General features: G+C 36.9%; 1 protein-coding gene across 5 annotated transcripts in view; it reads left to right on the top strand.

Moving 5' to 3' along the window:
* Positions 1–20,140, top strand: part of PDLIM5 (PDZ and LIM domain 5) — a 705,552-nt gene that overhangs the window by 24,112 nt on the left and 661,300 nt on the right. For all 5 annotated transcript variants that reach the window (XR_010068406.1, XM_063310085.1, XM_063310083.1 and 2 more), the window contains exon 3: positions 9,029–9,180. Coding sequence is in view for 4 of the 5 variants with exons in the window: in XM_063310085.1 (XP_063166155.1) it covers positions 9,029–9,180 (152 nt within the window). In the remaining variant the exon portion in view is untranslated. The remainder of the gene's footprint in view (positions 1–9,028; positions 9,181–20,140) is intronic.

The raw sequence follows: 20,140 nt of genomic DNA, 5'->3' as shown, positions 1-20,140 counted from the left end.
GTACTGAGGAGGAAAATGGAATATTTCCAAAGCTGAAATATTACCTTGAAGTCAGTCTTATTAAATTAAGTGGGACTGACACCATAAGAGTAGGAATAGCTTATTTCTTTGCTCTTATAAACAGCAGAATTAGATCTGAATTGAGCTGTTTTAATGTTTCTGTAGCAGCAAGAAACAGGAAGATGAACAAGATCTCTTTGGGACTGGAATGGTACCAGATTGGATGACAATATTTAAGATTAGTATTAGGGTTATGCTTATATATTTGCTTAATTTTTCTTCTTTTAAAATAAAAGACTATGGTTTCCTAGTTTGGTAAATGTGTTTGATAATGGGAAAGTGACAACAATGACAGAGTTCCTGCTGGAAGATGGAGGCCACATAAATTTGTCAAACAAACAAACAAACAATTTCATCTTATACGTTAACAATGAGATCATTCTAATGCCAAAACTGTAGCTAAGTTGGATTTTCATCGTCTTACGCTTTTCCTTATTTGGACAAACTTTTTTCTCTTGGCAGGATGGGTATCAGTCTTGTCAGGACCTGAATCTGATTGTCCTTCATTGCTTTATTGTAGTTAATTATTATGTTGCCTGAAATACTTTTTCCCCTTGTTGCTCAGCATTAAAAATTCCCGTTGCATTGACAGCTGATGGATATTTTGTGGGTTTTCCAATGAAAATGGTTAACTTTTTTTTATTTCAGTACATGTTGTAAGTTTTGTATATGCACAGAATTCAACCTTCTCTGCATCAGCCTTGTAACATTTTAAATATCAAAATGATATGATAGTGACTTTAAAAAAAAAAAAAAGCAAAGATTTGCCCATGTGTTGGGAAATGCAAGTATGCATATATAAGAGCTTTTTTCAATTTATTTTATACAATTATTGAGAGTTATTTTTTCAGTATATCAGGTTAGGGCTAAAGATAAAAAGAAATCCAGAGTACAAAAAGTTAAAAATACAACAAAAATCTGGGAGCAATGCAGGAAAAGGAGAAAGAGCTTTTCATAGTGGGGACATCTTCAGAGGGACTTCCTGTGGATCTTAACACTTGGACAGATTTATAATGCAAGAAGCAGTTCTTTTAGTTGGGCCCTAAGCTGTTTAGGGCTTAAAGAACATCACACATACCTTGGATTGTGCCCCTTAAGCAATTGGCCATGGATGCTGATCTTTCAGTAGAGGCACCTTGCACTGGTTGGCCACCTAGCTGCATCAGTGGCAACTTCTGGACATGTTTCAAGGGCAGCCCCATATGGAAAAGGATCTGTGAGTACTCTTAGAGCATGGGCCTCTTCTTTCCAGGGAAGCGGAATCCCACCCAAAGCAAGTTGAATTTCACTCCATGAACTCCATTTCTTATTTTAATTGCCAGTTAAATGCAGAAGCAAAGTTCTAGAGATATCAGAGAAATCTGTTTGGAACCATGGTTTGACACATGGCTTTTCCAGGAAGAAATCCCCAGATATGAAATAAGAAAAATCAAAGAGCTTTTCTAATACTGAGCATCTCAATAGTGAGATCAGATCAAGGGAAAAACAAACCACTTTTTTCTTACTAATGCTGACTTTAAAGCATTCCCTCTAAACCTCTAGACAGCAGTTCTGGTTTTTATTGGTCTAAAAATACTCCTTTCAAAAATATTCTAAGTGGCCTTTAATGTATTATTTTGATATATTGCTTAAGATGGTTTCAACTAAAATGTAGCTACTTACAAACAGTTGCAAACCCTGCATGTGTATCAAGAGCTGTTTGTTTTCTTGTTAGATCAATTCTATATATATCCCTACTGATTGGTGGGACTGCCATTATGCCAAGTTATTAATTCAGTAGTAAATAAGTGGTCAAAGTATAATTAAAGTCTGTTCCTAGTGAGGGTTTTTAATTTATCCAGGTATTTTTGAATTAGGTAACTTCTTGCTTCAAAAATATACATCAGGAATAGACACTGTTGTCCACGTTTAGCTTTCGGCAGTCCAAATTAACATAGTGAAAGATAAACATTGCTGGAAATTTGTATTGAAAAATATGTTGAAGGTACAATTCATGGACAGTTGGACCAATTCATGGCAGTCATGGGGATCAGTTGCTATTAGTCTTGTTGGCAGTGTGACTGCCTCTGAAGGCTGTCTACTTGAAGACTAGTAGGCTTCCTTGTACCAACTGTTAGAAGAGATTGCTGGACTAGATGGACCAGGGGTCTGGTCCAGCAGGGCACTGCTTATCCTATATGTTCAAATGTAAATCCTTTATCCAAGAAATATAATGCATGTGCTTAAGAATGCTTCTCTAAGGCTGTGTAGGATTAGCTTTTAAAAATGAGCATGTCCTATCTTGTCTTATATACCTCCAATTTTTAAATAGCTTCACATTGTAACCCCATTTTTCTCCTCCTCCAGCAGCCTAGTCAGGTTGCAGGTCAAAATAATTTTGTCAGCTTCTCTCAATAGAACTTTCAAAGGCTCATTAGAAAAACAATTTGACAATATGCTTCTTAGGAAAAGCAAATCTTTAATTTTATTTTTTGGCAGGTTGCTAACAGTGTTCTAGCTACACGATGTGCTTCAAAATGCAGACCATTTTGCTAAGAGAAAGTTGGATTTCATAGCTGTAGACATAATGCAAGATTGCTAGAATAATGGTCTACATTTGGAAGTCCATGGTGCAGATAGAAAATTCTTGAACGGTTCCCCATGTCAAAGAACAATAAAGAAATTATCTTGAATAGTAGCATATATAGAAACTAGATTAGGCTGAAATTTTAGGCAGGGGCAGGTTTAAATCTGAGCTGGGCAGCCTGAGTTCCCTCAACTTTTTGAGTCATTCTTATGATCATGTTTGAAAAAACCGAAAACAGATTTTTGGCGTTTTTGATGGGAAGCAGATAAACTAGAGTGTAATTCCTGAAACAGATATATTGCAGTCAAGCAACCCCAAATTCTGTTCCAAGCCTGTCTCCACATGTGGTCCCTCTGGCTCTCTCCTCCGTGTTAAATATAGCCCTTGACCCTGAAGATTTGCCTCGCCCTTGGTTAAAGGCAGAATATCACTGTTGAGTCTGGCATTGTTCCCTGAAGAATTTCTGGGACTTCCACATAGTTTGCCATGAATGGGAAAAATATAAAGCTATTAATGAAATAAATAAAATTACGCCTGGCCATATTATGAAATAGTATAAATTTGCTAGACTGTACTATACACAGATACAGAACTTCTAGGTTAAGGTTTTTTTCTGTGCATACCAAATTATATGGCACAACTCTGATCTCACAAAGAAATCCACTAATGAGACTCCCAGATATATGTTACTTGAAGCTAAATTTTCTGGGCAGTGTTACCTGACTATAAATTCATGTTATGTAGCCTGACAGGAAGAATGTTTGAAGAGTATTTTGGAATCCATATTATTGCAGACTGACATACTATGGCATGGTATGTGTCTGATGACATTTACAGTACTAGCAAATGTCATGTACATTTGGGCTTTGGGCTCAGGCAAGGTCTTGTGCAGCAGTAAATATACTGCAGTGATGTAGTACCTAAGTTATGAAATGCCCTGACCAGCAGTATCCCATGTCTCCCATCCATCTGGGAAGCCGCATGCTTTCTCAACTGATTTGCCCATTAGTGACACATTAAGAATCTTTCAGGTGTGAAAAATAGTGTCTTACCACAAATCAGGAAGCTTGAATAGCTGGACTTAAGTAAATAATTTAGGCCCAATGCCAATAAGACTTGAATTGTGGCTCTGTTTAGCTAATACTGTTTGCCAAAAATTTGTTGTAGTTGTTTCAAATGTTCATAGACAGTAAAGTTTGTTTTTTTTAAAGATACTTGATAAATGTCAACAAGTTACTGGGGAAGAGCAGTGGATCCAAGAGGCCCTTGCTGGATTTAACTAGATGATCAGGTAAATTAATGGCAGTGGAACAGCTTGAAGAACAGCACTCAAATATTTTGGCATACAGGTCTTATATGAACGCATTCACTTAACCTTATGTAGAATAAAAATAGACATTTGTCTTATACATAGAAACAAAATAAAACTTAGCTTTTATTAGGCATGTAAAGAGCGAATCCAGCTTAAGAGCCGTTGGAGTGCAGGCACCGAGTATTAAAGGCAAAATTGTTTTGCCTTTGTTGTTTTTAACACTTTAACACTGGAGACAGAAAATCCGAAGAATGTCTTACATGGGAAGGAAAAAAAAAAGTAAGTACTGTAATAAATGAATTTAGACTTATTCATAACATGCAAAATCTGTGTGCAGTTGTTTTCTTTATTTAGTGGTACAGTAGGGCTGGTTTCGCAATGAGACAGTTGCAGGTATAAGAATGTATGGATTTTTGGTAATTCCTGAATTAAATTGAATAAAGCATGAGTCTGGAAAGATCCAGTTTCTTAGCCAGTAAACACTTGACTTAGATTTCTTTTAAAGACAAGTATATTAATAACTTTGCATGCTTTAGGCACACAGCGTATTATTATTATTATTATTATTATTATTATTATTATTAACTGTACTATCAGTCAGAATGGAATTCTGATTTCATATGAATTACTATTTTAGCATTAGCTTACAGCAGTGGTTCTTAAAACAGTTTGACCTAATTACCCCCTTTCCCAGTCTTGAATAGTGTCATTAACTACCCCCCCCACACACACACACAAAGAGACACTGTTGTTTTACACAAGTGCCTTGGCAGTGGCAGTCCCAACTGGATCTTTGATTCAAACAAGCAATTACAAATTGTTCCATTATCCCCACGGTATGCCCAAATTACCCCCTTGGGGATAATTGCCCCTGGTTTAAGAGCCACTGGCCTACAAGAAAAGAGCTGAAAGGATTGGTGATGAAATGGAATCCATTGATTTGCCTAGCTCTCCCTTTCTTATCAGGTTAGAAGAGGATACATGAGAAATAAAGAGAGAGATCTCTATAAATAACATTTGGCTGAGTTTGCAGTATCTCCCACAAACCATTCCAAATCAGACATTGAGCATCCACCCTGCCAAAAAGCAGCATGTGCTCATTAAAAGGAGCAAACACTGATAGCAGTAAATCTAAATGTGTTGTCACATGGACTATCAGGGTGTCTCTTGCCATCTGTATATTTAGTGGTTTGATAGACAAAGTCATGTGAATGAGTTACTTTAAGTATCGCAAAGTTTTCAAAATAGCTTAAAGTCAGTGTACTTCAAAATGAGTGTACAGAATCAATGAGATTCATTTCTATTGAGTGACAGACAGAGGAAAAATAACAGCACCTCTTCCAATAAGTACTGACAGAAAAGAAAGGACTGTTATCCATTGCTCAAAGGATATGATTCAATGCAGTGGACTTAAGATAGAGAAGATACTAATATAGTGGAATTTTAGAAGAATTGTCTTGAATATCGCAGCAATCTGGCAGCAGAAATAATCACCAAATGAATAAGGGAGCCTTTGCTAGAGATTTTCAGGGACAAGTTGGCTGATGTTTTAGCCTTGGATTTCTTGAATTAAATAGTGTTAGAATCCCTAAAGATTTCCTCAGTTCTGTCAATCCCTTTTTTGGATGATGGGTAGGGAACAAGTAGACAAACCTTATCTGCTCAAATGCAGGCCACAAAAAATATTGACAAGTAACAAGGAGCTTCAGATTAAGACAGCTCAAATCATTTGGACGATTATGATCATCACTATCCTGCCTTTTCCTATTGTTGACATCTCCTGGTTAGTTGGACCATTTTGGGCTGAATACATTGGTTGTGTGGATGTATTCTCTCACCTGCCTTCCATATGAGAAAAGGCTGTTAAGCCTTTCAATTGAAGTACATAATGATATGCATGGCATGGAAAAAGTGTATGTGGAGAAGGTTTCCTCCTCTTTACAAACCTTAGGACCAAGGGTCATCCCAGTAAGACTGATTAGAAGGAGATTTAGAAGAGACAAAATGAAGGGAATTCTTCACTCAGTGTGTAATTAACCCATGGACTTCATTATCACAGTACATAGTGATGGCTGATAACCTGAATGGCCTGAAAAGGGAATTGTTTTAGCTCAGGAGGACAGAACTATTAGACCTGAAGACTCATTTTTACTTCCAGCTTGGGGACTGTTTGCTTCCAAATATTAGTTTCAGGGAAGCAGTTTGTGAGCACTCAGAAAGTATCTGCCAGGCCACTGTGAGAAACAGTGCTGGATTAGGATGGGCCTTGCCTGATCTAGCTTTGCTATTTTATGTTCTCATGCACCAAAATGGAATGCTAGGAAGCCAGCTCAGTTTTTCTTATATATCAGCAGGTATTCAGACATGTAATGCAAACTGATTTGAATCAGCTTGGCAACACATCTTCTCTGTTTATGGTTTGATTTTTATTTGGAATATGGACCAAATCCAAACACCCTTTTTGTGTAAGTTAGCATGGGTTAGTGACAAATATACTTGGGCCATTTAGATACCTTATTAGTATGCATTTGGATGCACCAACATTGTAAATAAAGAAAAATATTTAAGTGTGACCAGGCATATGTGGCATTCCTGTGGCCCATATCCTGTATAATTCAGGGTTAGTTTGTGGTCTGGAGCTTTCCAGTGGTCACAGGAGCAGGAGCCCAGAAATACAGAAAGAAGAACTTTAAGAAAAATAAACCTAATGAATCCTCATGGATAAAGTACAAGTACATTGGCAAAATTAAAGACCTGGAATCCAACATGAATTATTATTACATGAACGGTAGCTAAAGCATCAGACAAAATGATTGTTGAGCAATCAAATGTCTCTCCTTCAAAATAAAGGCAGAATATTTGAATAGGACAGGGTGATTATATTCTCACCAGTGGGAGCTGTGTCTCATTATGGCAGTTTAATGTTTTTAAGTTAAAAAAAATCATGAACCATGCTTGAAATTAGGATAGAAGAACATGCAAGCGTATAGTAGGAAATAATTCCACATTGGCAGTCTGCGTGGAAAGGATAACCCGTTCCTTTCATTTTTCCTTTTTAAGGTTTTGTATGGGGATGCCATTCATTTATTTGGGGCTGAAATTGTACTATTTCAGCCAAAGACCATGTAGTCTGATGCTGATATTGTCTGCAGATGTGAATAGTTTGGTTAGAATCTTTCATGGTAGTGTCCATACTTCATGGAGGGATGCTTTCTGACTTTTGTTACATATTATTATATTAGGTTATATTGGTGATCATGGTGTCATTAAAATTTCTTTCTTGCATTAAGATACTTTAAGTATTTTAGATTTGTGCTCTTAACACAAATGCTATAAATTAATTCAGTTTGCCCAGAGTCCTGGATTGGAGACTCATATAAGCCCCAGTAAATAAGTAATAATTTTTTTTATTGTGCCCCCTGAAGTTGCAAGTTCTAAGTAATGGGAAAATCCCAGGTTATTTTTCTCACCCTGTCTGGTTTTTATGAAAAGAATTAAAATGACTTTGTACTTTTTCGGATTGTACAAATATTACAAGGACATGAGAATAATAACTTAAGATCAAAGAAGGAAAAGTATTTGAAATTGGACATTTAATTTTGATTTATTTTCTAAGAGGTTTAGATTTATTCAGATGATTTTGATACCAACTATATGAACTTTATGTAAAATAACAATTTATCTGGCTTAGATCCTAAGATAAGTAAACTTAAAGGAATTTACAAAGGAATGTTTGCATTCCCTCAGGTGCTCTTGTTCTATCTATAAATCTTCTCTGGAAAGTTACCTTTTGGAAGCAGTATTGGGTCCATAAATACCCTTATAGAGAAGGAGATACATGTCCAAAATAAGACTTGAAGTTTTATAATTGGTTGGCTGAAGAAAACTCACAGTAAGGACTTTTATGGACTTTTCTTTCCCTCAGTACTCCAATCTAGACCTTCTCAAACTTTTGGTCTGTTCAAGGAGCTGCGTGGAGAAAGAATAGAACAAGATACAGTAGTTATCTTCTGTTACCTTAAGTTGATTCACATCGTAATAGCCAATTTCTACATGCAGGCTGTTTTGTTCTTTCTGGGCAGTTACTTCTCCTGAAAACATTTGGACTCCTCAGACCTTTTCTTAACAACTAAGTCTGAATTGCCTAATTGGGGTTTTTGTTGAACCCAATGTAGAATAATCAAGAACTTGGAGTCTTGGGCTCCTGTTCACTTACTTGACATGCAAGTCACACAGTAATGTGCTGTGCTATATGAAAACCTGTGCTCATTAAATGATTGCTATGATCAAGTTGCACTTTTCACATTTCAGTGTATTTTGTGATGTGTTTTGTGTATCAACTGTAATTGACACATAAGGGCATTGTTTGCCTCTGGAATTCTACTCCTGTGATCCTGAGAGCGTATGGTTTAGGATATACATGAAGTTGCTAGTACCTAAAGTAGTAATCCTACAAAAGCTGTATTTCCTAAATGGTGCAAAAACTAATATGATGATTAATTCATTCCTTTCCAATTTGACCATTATTGGTAACCCAGCCTCCCTAGGTCTGCTTATTATCATTCTAAGACAAAAGTCTTTTGCTAAAATGCCTTCTATAAAATTGTAATTGAAAGTTTAGCCCTCAGGGGTATGGCTTTCATTAGAAAATTGTGCCCAGATTATTAGTGCCCAGATTATTAGTCCTTAAAATATAAGCATGTACCATGATGTTACATTTTGTGTCGAGTGCTGTTTTATAGTTGAACTGTGGCTTCCTTGTAACCCAGAACTGATTGGCTTAACGTAATAAAGTAAGCTATACCATGTTTTATGGACCACTGTGGCTGGGTTCAGCAAACACCCTTAGCTAGAACTCAACAGATTAGGTTAATCTAGCATTTAAATCCAGTTGATTTCATTCACTGTTCACTTCATCCTAAGAGGGTGTTATGTCTTGTCCATAGAGTAGACTCATTATAAAAAACCCTGGTATCAAACTTTTTCAGTTTGAAATGTTTGTAACTCCTCTTGTTGCCTCTCATGACTGTGCTTTTAGAATGTAAATGATAATGAATAATGCTTATATTATTCCTTTTGTGATTTTGCAGTTGAGCGATGGAGGCAAAGCAGCTAATGCAAACGTTGGTATAGGTGACATGGTCCTTAGCATTGATGGGATAAGTGCAGAAGGTATGACTCATCTGGAAGCACAAAACAAAATCAAGACCTGCTCGGGTAATCTGATTATGAATCTGCAAAGGTAATTATCATGACTGTAGGTATAACCATGACTGTTATTAAATAATATTATCTTAGAAGAAAAAAACATGCATTTTTCTTTCCTGGAATGCTTATGCTTTTTTCTAGCCCTGATTGCACCCTTTGTTTGTAATCATGAGAGCTTTGTAGTGCTGTATGGCTCGATCAATTTATTTTTTAAAAAACAGTCAAGTGTCTGTATGGTGCAAAATTGTAAGGACCCATGTCATACCACTTGCATATAATTCCTAATCCTTTAGCCTTGTGATAAAGAACTAAAATGTCATCTAACTTAGCTTTATTCACAACATCTCTTTAAAACTTATTTTTTAAATCACATATCCATTGTTCATTTTTTTTAACATACTGTGAGAAATAAGATTGATAAAAACAGCCCCCTTTAAAATATTCTGCTTCTAGGTCTGTGTGACAGCTATGGGAAAGCTTTCAATAGAGCTGTATTACTTTGCTTCAAAATTTAAAAGTTCTTGTGTCTAACATATTTGTGTTTTCTAGTCAATGATTTGGTTCTATCCAGTAATGGGTAGTGGTAGAATGCTTTAAACATAGAGTTTAAATTAACAGTCTAAAGACCAATTTTTAATACTGTATGAGACTTCATCCTTAGAACTTGAAAAATAGTATGAATGGATGCAATAAAGTAAATTGTACATCCCAGTGACATTACAAGCTATATCATTGGGGGTGTTTATTCCCAGAAGTCCTCCCTCCATCCCACTGGTCATAAAGGATCAGACAAAATAAAGTCCACTCAAGAAAGAAATACAGCCATTTTAATATTCCAAGAAAACCAAATGCACGTTCATTATAAGGTCAATGTCAACACTGCACTGGGAGAAAAGTACCCCCCATCAGAACGTATCCCAACAAGCTACTGGGGAAGAGCACAGGGCAACTATCGGTAGCTCTGGTACTTATGATGTGGCTAGATTAAAGCTGGATGTCCAGCTGCTGATATGTCAAGAAGCAAAAATAAAGTTTGATGCTGCAAAGATAAGTATATTACTAGTATGTAGAATGTTGGAACCATGAACTAAGACAAACTTGATGTTGCCAGAGCAGAAATGTCAGGACTGAACATAGACATTCTGGGAATCAGTGAACTGAAATGAACTACTTCATGTTGGAGAGCATCAGATCTAGTGCAGAGAAGAAAAGTATAGGAGAAATGAAGTAGCTATCATTATACTGTATATACAAGGGTGACAGAGTCAGTGTTCACATATGTTCACATATGATGGAATGATAAAAAATGATAGGATGTTCTAAAATATATATAGAATAATATCAAATTTGATTCCAAGGCAAGTCAATCAGTATCATGCTCATCCAAGTCTGTGCTCCACCCACAGATATGAGGAAGTAGAACAGTTCTATAGCAACTTGTCAACACAACATCAAAACAGACAACATGTTCATTACATGCAACTAGATGCTAAAGTTGGAAGTGAAGTAGCATCTGAAATAATGGGAACATTTAATTTCTATGTATAAAATGAAGCAGGAGACAGGCTAATAGTTGTGCCAAGAAAATTCAGTATTTATAGCAAATACTACTTTTTCCAACAACCTAAAGCTGAGTTGACATACCACATCAACAGATGGACACCACCACAGTAAAATTGACTATGTGTTCTGCAATAAAAATGGAAGAATTCTATTAAGTCAGCAAAAACAAGATTTAGTGCTGCCTGTGGTTCAGATCACAATTACAACTAGATCTTACTTTCTGCTCCCTGAAAAGATATTTTTGTTATAATTTTGCAAGGAGTTTGTGATCTCAACCACAAACTCCTTCTTGCAAAATTATAACTTAAAGAAAATCATCAGACCAACTTTTAAAACTTAACCAGTTTCCATATGAAAATGTGGTGAAAGTAATATATTTAATGGGTGAGATTTGATAAATAGAGTGATTGAAAAACTCTGGATTTGTGACATTATAAGTGAAGCAAACAAAAATATCCAGACCTGCAAAAAGGAAAAGAAAGGGAAATGGCTGTTTGCTGATAGGTTAAAAGTATCCTTCCCCCCTCAAAGTGGAAAGTAAAATGCAAGAGAGACAAAGGAAAAAAGCCAAAACAAAAAAAACAGCCCAATAAATGCTGAGTTTCAGAGAAGAACAGGTAAGCACAAGGAGATACAGCTAAATGAGCAATACAAAAATATTGAGGATAACAACTGAATTAGTAGTAAGAGATTCGTTAAAGAAAATTACAGAAATCAAGGGGATATCTTATGGAAAGATGGGTACAAAAAGAGTCAAAGATTTAGAAAGAAGATATAAAGAAGAGATGGCATGAATACTGTATATGGAAGAACCATAGAAGAAAAATGACAGATAGGAATGTTTGATCACTGATTTAGAGCCGGTCATTTTAGAAAGTGAAGGTAAATAGACCCTAGAAAGTGCTGCTTAGCCACAAGGCTGCAGTGATTTTATTAAGTACTAGCAACTGTTTAAAATCTTTCACAATGGTGCAGTTACAGTGCCACATGTGGATTGTAAGTATACAAAACAGAGCAATGGTCAAGGGACCGGAAAAGAACAACTTATATTTCAATACCAAAAATGGTCTGTGCTCAATCTACCAAACAGTTGTACTTAATTTACATGCTGGTAGGGCAGAGCTCAAGTGTTTGCAATCCATAAAACACATGGAATGAGAACTGTCAGATGCTATATTCAGATTCAGAATATGCAGGCAAGGAATTCCAAAAAGAAATGTGCTGTTTATTGATTATACAACTGCTTACATAGAACACAATACACTGGCTAGTCCTTAAAAACCTGTTCTACAGACCCATTTGCCTACTGAAGAATCTGCATGTTGACCAGGAAGCATCAGTTAGAATAAAGAAGAACTAAATGATACAAAATCAAGAAAGGCTGTATACTGTCCCCTTTTTCATTTAAGATATATGCAGACTATATGATGAGAAATACTTGATTAGAAGAAATAGCAATTGGAATTAAATTGGTTGGGAGAACAACCTCAGACAGGCTGGTGATACCACTTTGAGGCTGGAAGTGAAGAAGGCCTTAGGAATCTCTTGTTGAAGATGAATGAAGAGAGTACAAAAACTGGTCTAATGTTCAATATTAAAAAAAATGAAGATTCAACAGGCAAAGCTAATGCAATGGAGATAGGCAGAGAAGAAGTAACAGGTTATCTTCCTGGGTTCAAAAATTCACAAGTATAAAATAGAAGACCCTGGTGCTTGGAAAAATGGAAGGACATTTAAAAAGAGGCCAAACAAATGACAAAGGTGGCTAGATGCTATCACTGATGACACATGAATAAGCTTACAGGAATTCAAAGAAGCAGTTGCTCAATGACAGTCCTGGTGACATACTGTCCATTGGGTCACAGAAAGTTGGAAGTGGTTAAACCACAACATACTGCCTCATAACAAAGCTGATTATGCCTCATCTTGTGTATTTGAAGGCAAGAGCTAGTCTATATTCTACCTTCTCCCCTGATGCATCCAGCTTAAAAAAACATAAATTTTGCTAGTAGATCTTTTTTCTCCAAAACAAGAATATAGTATTTCCACTGAAATGTAGCCAATCAGATTATTTTAGGATTATTGAAACCCAGTTTTCAAGTCTAGATGTTGATTGATTGAGCCAAAGTAATAAATGATCCCTTGAATCTATAGGCAGAGACAGTGTTGACCTGAAGCATGACTAAAACAGAGATTCCTTCTGACTGTTCTTTGTATGAATCAATTATGATTTAACTAGTCAAACTACAGTTCAGGCTGTTAATATATGCCTCAACAGAAGTATCTTCTGAAGCTAGCAGTTCATCTTAAGTTAGTACTCATAAGAAGTATTGTATGAAGTTAGCACTGTAGGGGTTTCCATTTTTTCTAGCATAAGGTACTTGGCCCTGAAAAACACATTACTGTAACAAATAAGCTTTGTGGAGGACATTTATACATATTCCTTCTGCTTTATTTCACTGTAAGAATTCATGCAGTCTTCAGTAACGAAGGGTTTGCCAACCCAAAGTAAATGAATTTAACTCCATTCATTACATGCGACGTCCACTGAGATTTGCAGGAGGAATTAAATTTCTCATGAAAGCTAACTTCTGGATATCTGAAGAAGTGCAATGGAATAATGATAAGTTATGTAGGGAAAGAAAGCAGAAGTCCTCTTTTTTAGTTTTTATTTGGTGGCAAATTTAGCAAATCCTTGGAGGTTTTTGTTACACTAACTTGATAGCAAATGAGTCAATGTTTCAGCCCCCGTACAGGATATGAATCACTAGTGTCTACTACCTGGCAGCTGGGGCAGAGATTATCTAGAATTAGGCTAGTAAAGATCAAATGAAGAGTCCTTGGATCCAGACATGGCATCTTAGCTTTGTTTAAGAGGGAATGTTATCTAATGAGTTTAGGCCAATTTCCAATCCTATATTTTCCATCTGTTATTAATCCTTTTTGGATGCAAGAAACATTGGACAATGTATTTTCTTAGCTGTGCCTATGTAGTGTTCTCCTGCCACCAGAGATAGTTAGTATACTTTGAGCAACATTTACAAACCCAAGAAATTCAGAGGATGCCAGGCTGAAAGGATGCCTTAAATATTATTGGATGTTCATGGACTATAGTTCATTCCATCAGATGCACATGATGTATTTCTTACAATGCAGTATTTTTTTAATCAGTTATTTTTCTGAGTGTTCACTAAAATTATTCTACATTTAAGCCGTTTTTGTTGTCATATTTCATTTTGCACTGACCCCCAGTTGCAGTTTTATTCACTGAATTATTTATTAAATTTATATGCTGCCTGACTCATTGACACACAGAGGTTTAATGCCTACTGAGAATTATACCACAAAAGCCTAACTTTTGAACAATACTAAATATATATAGATAGATGTCACTTTATTCTATTTTAACTTACCTCTGTCTTAGATTTTTAGCTTTATGCCTTAGTTTTAGACAAGTAATATTCTGGGTTTTTTTTGTCCTAGAGACGTAGTTTACAGTGGTAACAATAGTGACAATAATATTCTGTATTGATTTAGCCTGGGTTTTATGTTTGGTCCTCCTCCTTTACTTTTAAACAGTTCGTTAATTGTTTCATTCTATACTGCTCTTTGACTGAAATAAAGTTTGACTGACTGACTATAAGCTTTTACCATATCTCAAGGTTTTTGCTGGAATGAGCTACATCACTGATCATAGTTAGTGATAGTAAGGGTCACTTATTATTTTGCAATTTGTTCTTGCATTAATGTTTTTAAATGCAATGTCTGTAATTAAAAATACATAGGACATAGAATGGCTGAATTATAGACATCAAATTACTTAAATTTCATTTATTACGTCTATTTACTCCAAGATGGCATGTGCATTGCTTCTTTGCAGCATGGCTTCTATAATAGGAATGAGCCAGAGTGTCAAGAAAAGTATAGAGCACATCATGAAAAATCGGAATAATGAACAAGCTTTAACTTTTATTATTACACTTTCTGTGTGTTGACCTCAACCCCAGCACCTGGCCTGGAATGGCTGCCCTTTCTCACTACCTTTTGGTTAATTAAAGCAAGATCAAAACATAATGGTTCAGCTAAGACAATCTAACAGTAATTAGCTAGAATTTCTGAATTGAGTTGATTAAGATACAACTGATGCTAAATTTCAAATGATGGTTTTACGTGAATTTGTATTACATTGTATTGTTTAGTTGGGGATAACTGTTTTTCCCAGATTTAGATATTTGAGGAGATCTGAATTCACTTGTGATGTCTTAAGCATCAGTAAGACCTTTAAATATTGGGAAAATATTGAATTATGCAAAACGAATTAAATTGTTAGGAACCCTCTTTTCCCTAACAGTTTGCTATTAACAAAGTTTCTCTTAAGTTTTTGCTTCCATTTTAATTACAACATTCTGTGCCAATTTCTATTTAAAAGTTTTATATTACTGATAACGAAGTATTGCCTGGGATATTGTAAATAAATTACACAGTTTCATGTAAAATCACACAACTTGAATTTACCTAGTTTATTGTAAATGACATTTTAAATTTATGCTGAAAGACTGTTAGAAGTCATCAATCTCTCATGCATTATAGAAAAGTATAAAACATTTCAATCCAGAGTGGTTTTGAATTCAAAACATCAACTTCTTTGCTGAAAACTTTCAAAATGTTCAGAACAGATTTGCATTCAAAATAGTGTGTTTGGCATTTTTTAACAGTTTGAATTCAAAACATTTTGAATTTTATATGTATGAATGGGTTCATGCTCATGCTATGTTGCTAATTCCAAGTAAAACCAATAGTCCCAGTCTTCAGATGTTTTTAATATGAACATGGGTACCTGCGAAAGAGAAAATTGCTCGTTGTGAGTCTGCTTAAACTGGAACTTTGCATATGATTGTAGACCTAAAAATCATAAGACAAAAAACTGTAACTAGAAGCTGCCGGGTCATCAGATGAATTCATTTGTGTTAACACTCTATCATCAGATATGTTCTCACCCATTTAAAAACACAAGCTCATATTTTTTTAACCTTTTGTTTTATGAAAGGTGTCTAATAGTATTTTTGTTAGCTTCAAGACTGTATCAAGTATCGGGCACAGCAGTGGCGTATTTCCTTTTCCAGAAGCCTAGTAAATATTAGCTGGTGAGATGAGAACAATACTGGACATTCAGGTACAGGTAGTCCTCGCTTCATGAGCGTTCATTCATCAGCAATTTGAAATTATGATGGTGCTGGAAAAATGGACTTATGACCGGTGCCCAAAGATATGGCCGTTGCTGTATCCCTGTGGCCAGGTGATCAAAATTTGGCCACTTGGAAGCCCACCCACGCTTAGGACCACAGAGGCACTGCAACTTCCCCACCCACCTATCTTGCCCCTCCATCTATGCTCTTTTGACCCCCTGGGGCCCTGTGCTCCACCAGCCCAGCAGACCTTGCCTTCTTCTTGCTCCAGCAGCTGACAGGGCATGCCCAGCCGGGCTGCTGGGCCAGGCCAGGCCGACTTCGGCTGTGGAAAAACGCCCCTTTTCGCCATGCTCCTGGGCGGGGGGGGGGGGGCTAGCTTCACATTGCAAAAAGAAGGAAAAAAGCCTGCAGAGGGACTGCTTTGAGGCTTTTTTTCTTCTTGGAATGTGAAGCTGTTTCAGCCCTGCCTAGCAGCTCTTTGCAAAAGGGCTGCTTTGGGCCTTTTTTTTTTTTTGGCAGCTGAAGCCTGGCCCAGCCCCACAGCCAGGCTGGGCATGTCATCGGCAGTGGAAGCAAGAAGCCAGCAAAGGTCAGCTGGGGTGGCGGAGTGCAGGGGACAGTGACCTCGGAGTGCAGGGTAACAAGAGCAACTGGGACTGGGACTGGGCTGGGCCGGCTGCGGCTTCCCAGGGCATGGCAGGCAGCCTCAGGGCTGCAACATTCTGGGGCTGCTTGCTGCCCCACAAGGCAGGTTGAAGGGCAACTAAAAGGGTGGAGTTGGGGGCGAAGATAGATGGGTGCAGGGAGTTGGAGGCAGTCCCATACCTTACTGAGGCTCGGGGCTGGGAGGAACCAAGCCCAGAATAGCTTGGATTGGGGTGGGTGCTCGGCTAATGACCAGTAGAATTCACTTAATGACAGCAAGGGGAATTGCCAGGATTGCCATTGCTAAGCGATGCAGTCACATGACACCTCGCTTTACAACCACATCACTTAGTGACAGAAATCCCGGTCCCAATTACCGTCATTAAGGGAGGACTACCCGTATACATTGAGCTAGGAATGAGTTTTTGATGGTAGGAAAGAGCAGTCATGGGATTCTGTTAAATTTACTTGCAAGGCCCAATTTAAGTATTCACTTTGCAATATTGTATCTCCTGTTTTGTTCATGTATCCTGAAACATATGTAGTCTATTTAATGTTGTGAACAGGTCTAAGCATCTTTCATGGCAATCCAGCCTCCCTAGAGGCTTTCAGCATTCCGCTCCCCAGTATTTGATTTTTCTTTTTCAGCTAACGTGTGCTGTTCGCTTTTCTTTTGCATAAGAACATATGGAAACCAGATGTTCCTTTGGGGGCAAACTTTCAGTGATTTAACACAACTTAAATAAATTATTTTGTAAGCTACTAACAAAAGAAATAATAACTGGAATGTGTTTCTGGAATGGGTTGAATAAGGGTGCATCTCAACCACTTTTTTCCCTATTCCAAACATTAACCAGAAGGATAGATAGTTATTCTTATACTTGTCTTTTTGTTACTCCTTTTTTCGGTTACATTGAGGAAATGCTACATTGATTTAGGCTATTTTATTTTAAAAAGTTAAATAATGGAAGAAACATAAAAGGTGCATCAACTTATGCAAAGAGTATGGCAGGGCTGTATACTCTCACCCTACCTATTCAACTTGTACGCAGAACACATCATGCAACATGCTGGGCTTGAGGAATCCAAGGCTGGAGTTAAAATCGCTGGAAGAAACATTAACAATCTCAGATATGCAGATGATACCACTTTGATGGCTGAAAGCAAAGAGGAACTGAGGAGCCTTATGATGAAGGTGAAAGAAGAAAGTGCAAAAGCTGGCTTGCAACTAAACCTCAAAAAAACCAAGATTATGGCAACCAGCTTGATTGATAACTGGCAAATAGAGGGAGAAAATGTAGAAGTAGTGAAAGACTTTGTATTTCTAGGTGCGAAGATTACTGCAGATGCTGACTGCAGTCAGGAAATCAGAAGACGCTTAATCCTTGGGAGAAGAGCAATGACCAATCTTGATAAAATAGTTAAGAGCAGAGACATCACACTGACGACAAAGGTCCGCATAGTTAAAGCAATGGTGTTCCCCATAGTAACATATGGCTGCGAGAGCTGGACCATAAGGAAGGCTGAGTGAAGGAAGATAGATGCTTTGGAACTGTGGTGTTGGAGGAAAATTCTGAGAGTGCCTTGGACTGCAAGAAGATCAAACCAGTCCATCCTCCAGGAAATAAAGCCAGACTGCTCACTTGAGGGAATATTAAAGGCAAAGCTGAAATACTTTGGCCACATAATGAGAAGACAGGACACCCTGGAGAAGATGCTGATGCTAGGGAGAGTGGAGGGCAAAAGGAAGAGGGGCTGGGCAAGGTGGATGGATGATATTCTAGAGGTGACGGATTCATCCCTGGGGGAGCTGGGGGTGTTGACGACCGACAGGAAGCTCTGGTGTGGGCTGGTCCATGAAGTCATGAAGAGTCGAAAGCGACTAAACGAATAAACAACAAAAAGCGAAATTGGATAATAAAGAGTTTTCTTCGTTTTATAGTGATAAAAACTGAATGTTGGAACGTTTAGCACAATCAAAATGAAATACACTAATCAGCAAAATTATAAACCGTAGGATAAAAGTTTTGGGGGGCCAAAAGTCATACTGGTTAGACTGTATGTATTTTTGTTTGAAATATTGGTATCCTGCTTTGTTTGCAATATTGGTATCCTGCTTTGTTTGAAATATTGGTATCCTATCTGGGGAGCCCTTTACTCTCTGTTTGGGGAATAAAGGGCTCCCTAAACAGTTTAGAATAACAAAAGTCCCAACCTACTGGGTTCAATATAAAAATAAAATAATGCATGAGACCAAAGGAAATAGAGAATGGGAAGGTGTAAAGCCAACAGCTCATCTTCACTGCTTTTTGTGGCGGGGCAGTTTATTTTGAATTAATAAGACACACACACACACACACACACACACACACAAACCAGTTGTTATGCTCAGTTGCCCATGATAAGGAACAGCAGTTGGACAGAGTGCTTGACTTCTTACCCTGCTTGAATGCTCTCTTTAAGCATCAGATTGGTTTAGGGTTTCCCCTGAGAAACAAGATGATGGATTAGATAGGCCTTTTGGTCTGTTCTTAAGTTTGTATGTGTCCCTTGCGTGTAACATTTGTAAAAATTTGCCAGTGGAACTTGGCAAAGAAAACTAATAGAACAGGTTTGCTGTGGGAGCAATTCTGTTGGAGGCAAATCTAAATCCAACCCTTAAGAAATAGATTTTATGGATTGGTTTCTGAAAATACTCTTCCTAGCATAGGAAATTTAAACTTTATAAAGAAAAGGTGGTATACTTAGGGTAAAAAAACTTGGGTGTTAATACATTTTAAACTATTGTTACATATTAGTGCTACCTCAATAATAGCTTGTATATCTTCCATTTCATTGAGTGTATTTGTGTATTTTCATTCAGTGATTTGTGTATATTTCATTCACCATTTCATTGAGAAGTAAAAGAAAAAAGAATCTTATGAGTGCCATTTTTAAACTGAACTTGAGAAAACATTTGTTTTTATATTTTTATTTATTTCTCTCTATATTTTAAAGTGAAGAATTGTTGTTCACAGCCAGCCCACCCATCTTCCAGAATTTCAAAATGTATTCTTAAACAACTCCAAGACAACTGCTTGGAAAATTTAATTAATCACCTCAGATATAGAGGGATTGTTTTCTTTTACAGGTACAAATGTTCCTTCTTGTTTATCCTCATATTTTTGATATTTTATTTCTTATTAGGGGTAAGGAAAACATTTTTGTATTTGAACTGTCTCAAGTTCAAAAACAACCATTTTGAGTTCTAAACAGCTGTTCAAGTTCAAAAAGTTGTTTTGCATTTAAGACAGGCTGTCTGGGTCTTTTGTGCAATTTGCATTTTTTTTGCAAACTGACTATTTTGATTTTGAGACGTTATTTGGCACTTGCAATGCAGAACAATTGAAACTACCTGGTTCGAAATCAAAACATTTTGCAAACCAACATTTCTGGTTTTTGAAAGGAGTTACCCTCTTGATTACATTGTGAAACTTCCTTACTTCCTTGCACTCCTCAATTTTATAATGAAACAAAGCTACAGATATGAATAGCCATCTTTCTGATATAGTATTTTTTGCTCTTGTTCTTAACAAATTCAGCCCCTCAAATTATAAG

The sequence above is a fragment of the Candoia aspera genome, chromosome 8 (assembly GCF_035149785.1).
Source record: "Candoia aspera isolate rCanAsp1 chromosome 8, rCanAsp1.hap2, whole genome shotgun sequence".
Classification (NCBI taxonomy): domain Eukaryota; kingdom Metazoa; phylum Chordata; class Lepidosauria; order Squamata; family Boidae; genus Candoia; species Candoia aspera.
The sequence above is the reverse complement of the archived record's forward strand: the minus strand, read 5'-3'. Positions and strand labels throughout refer to the sequence as shown.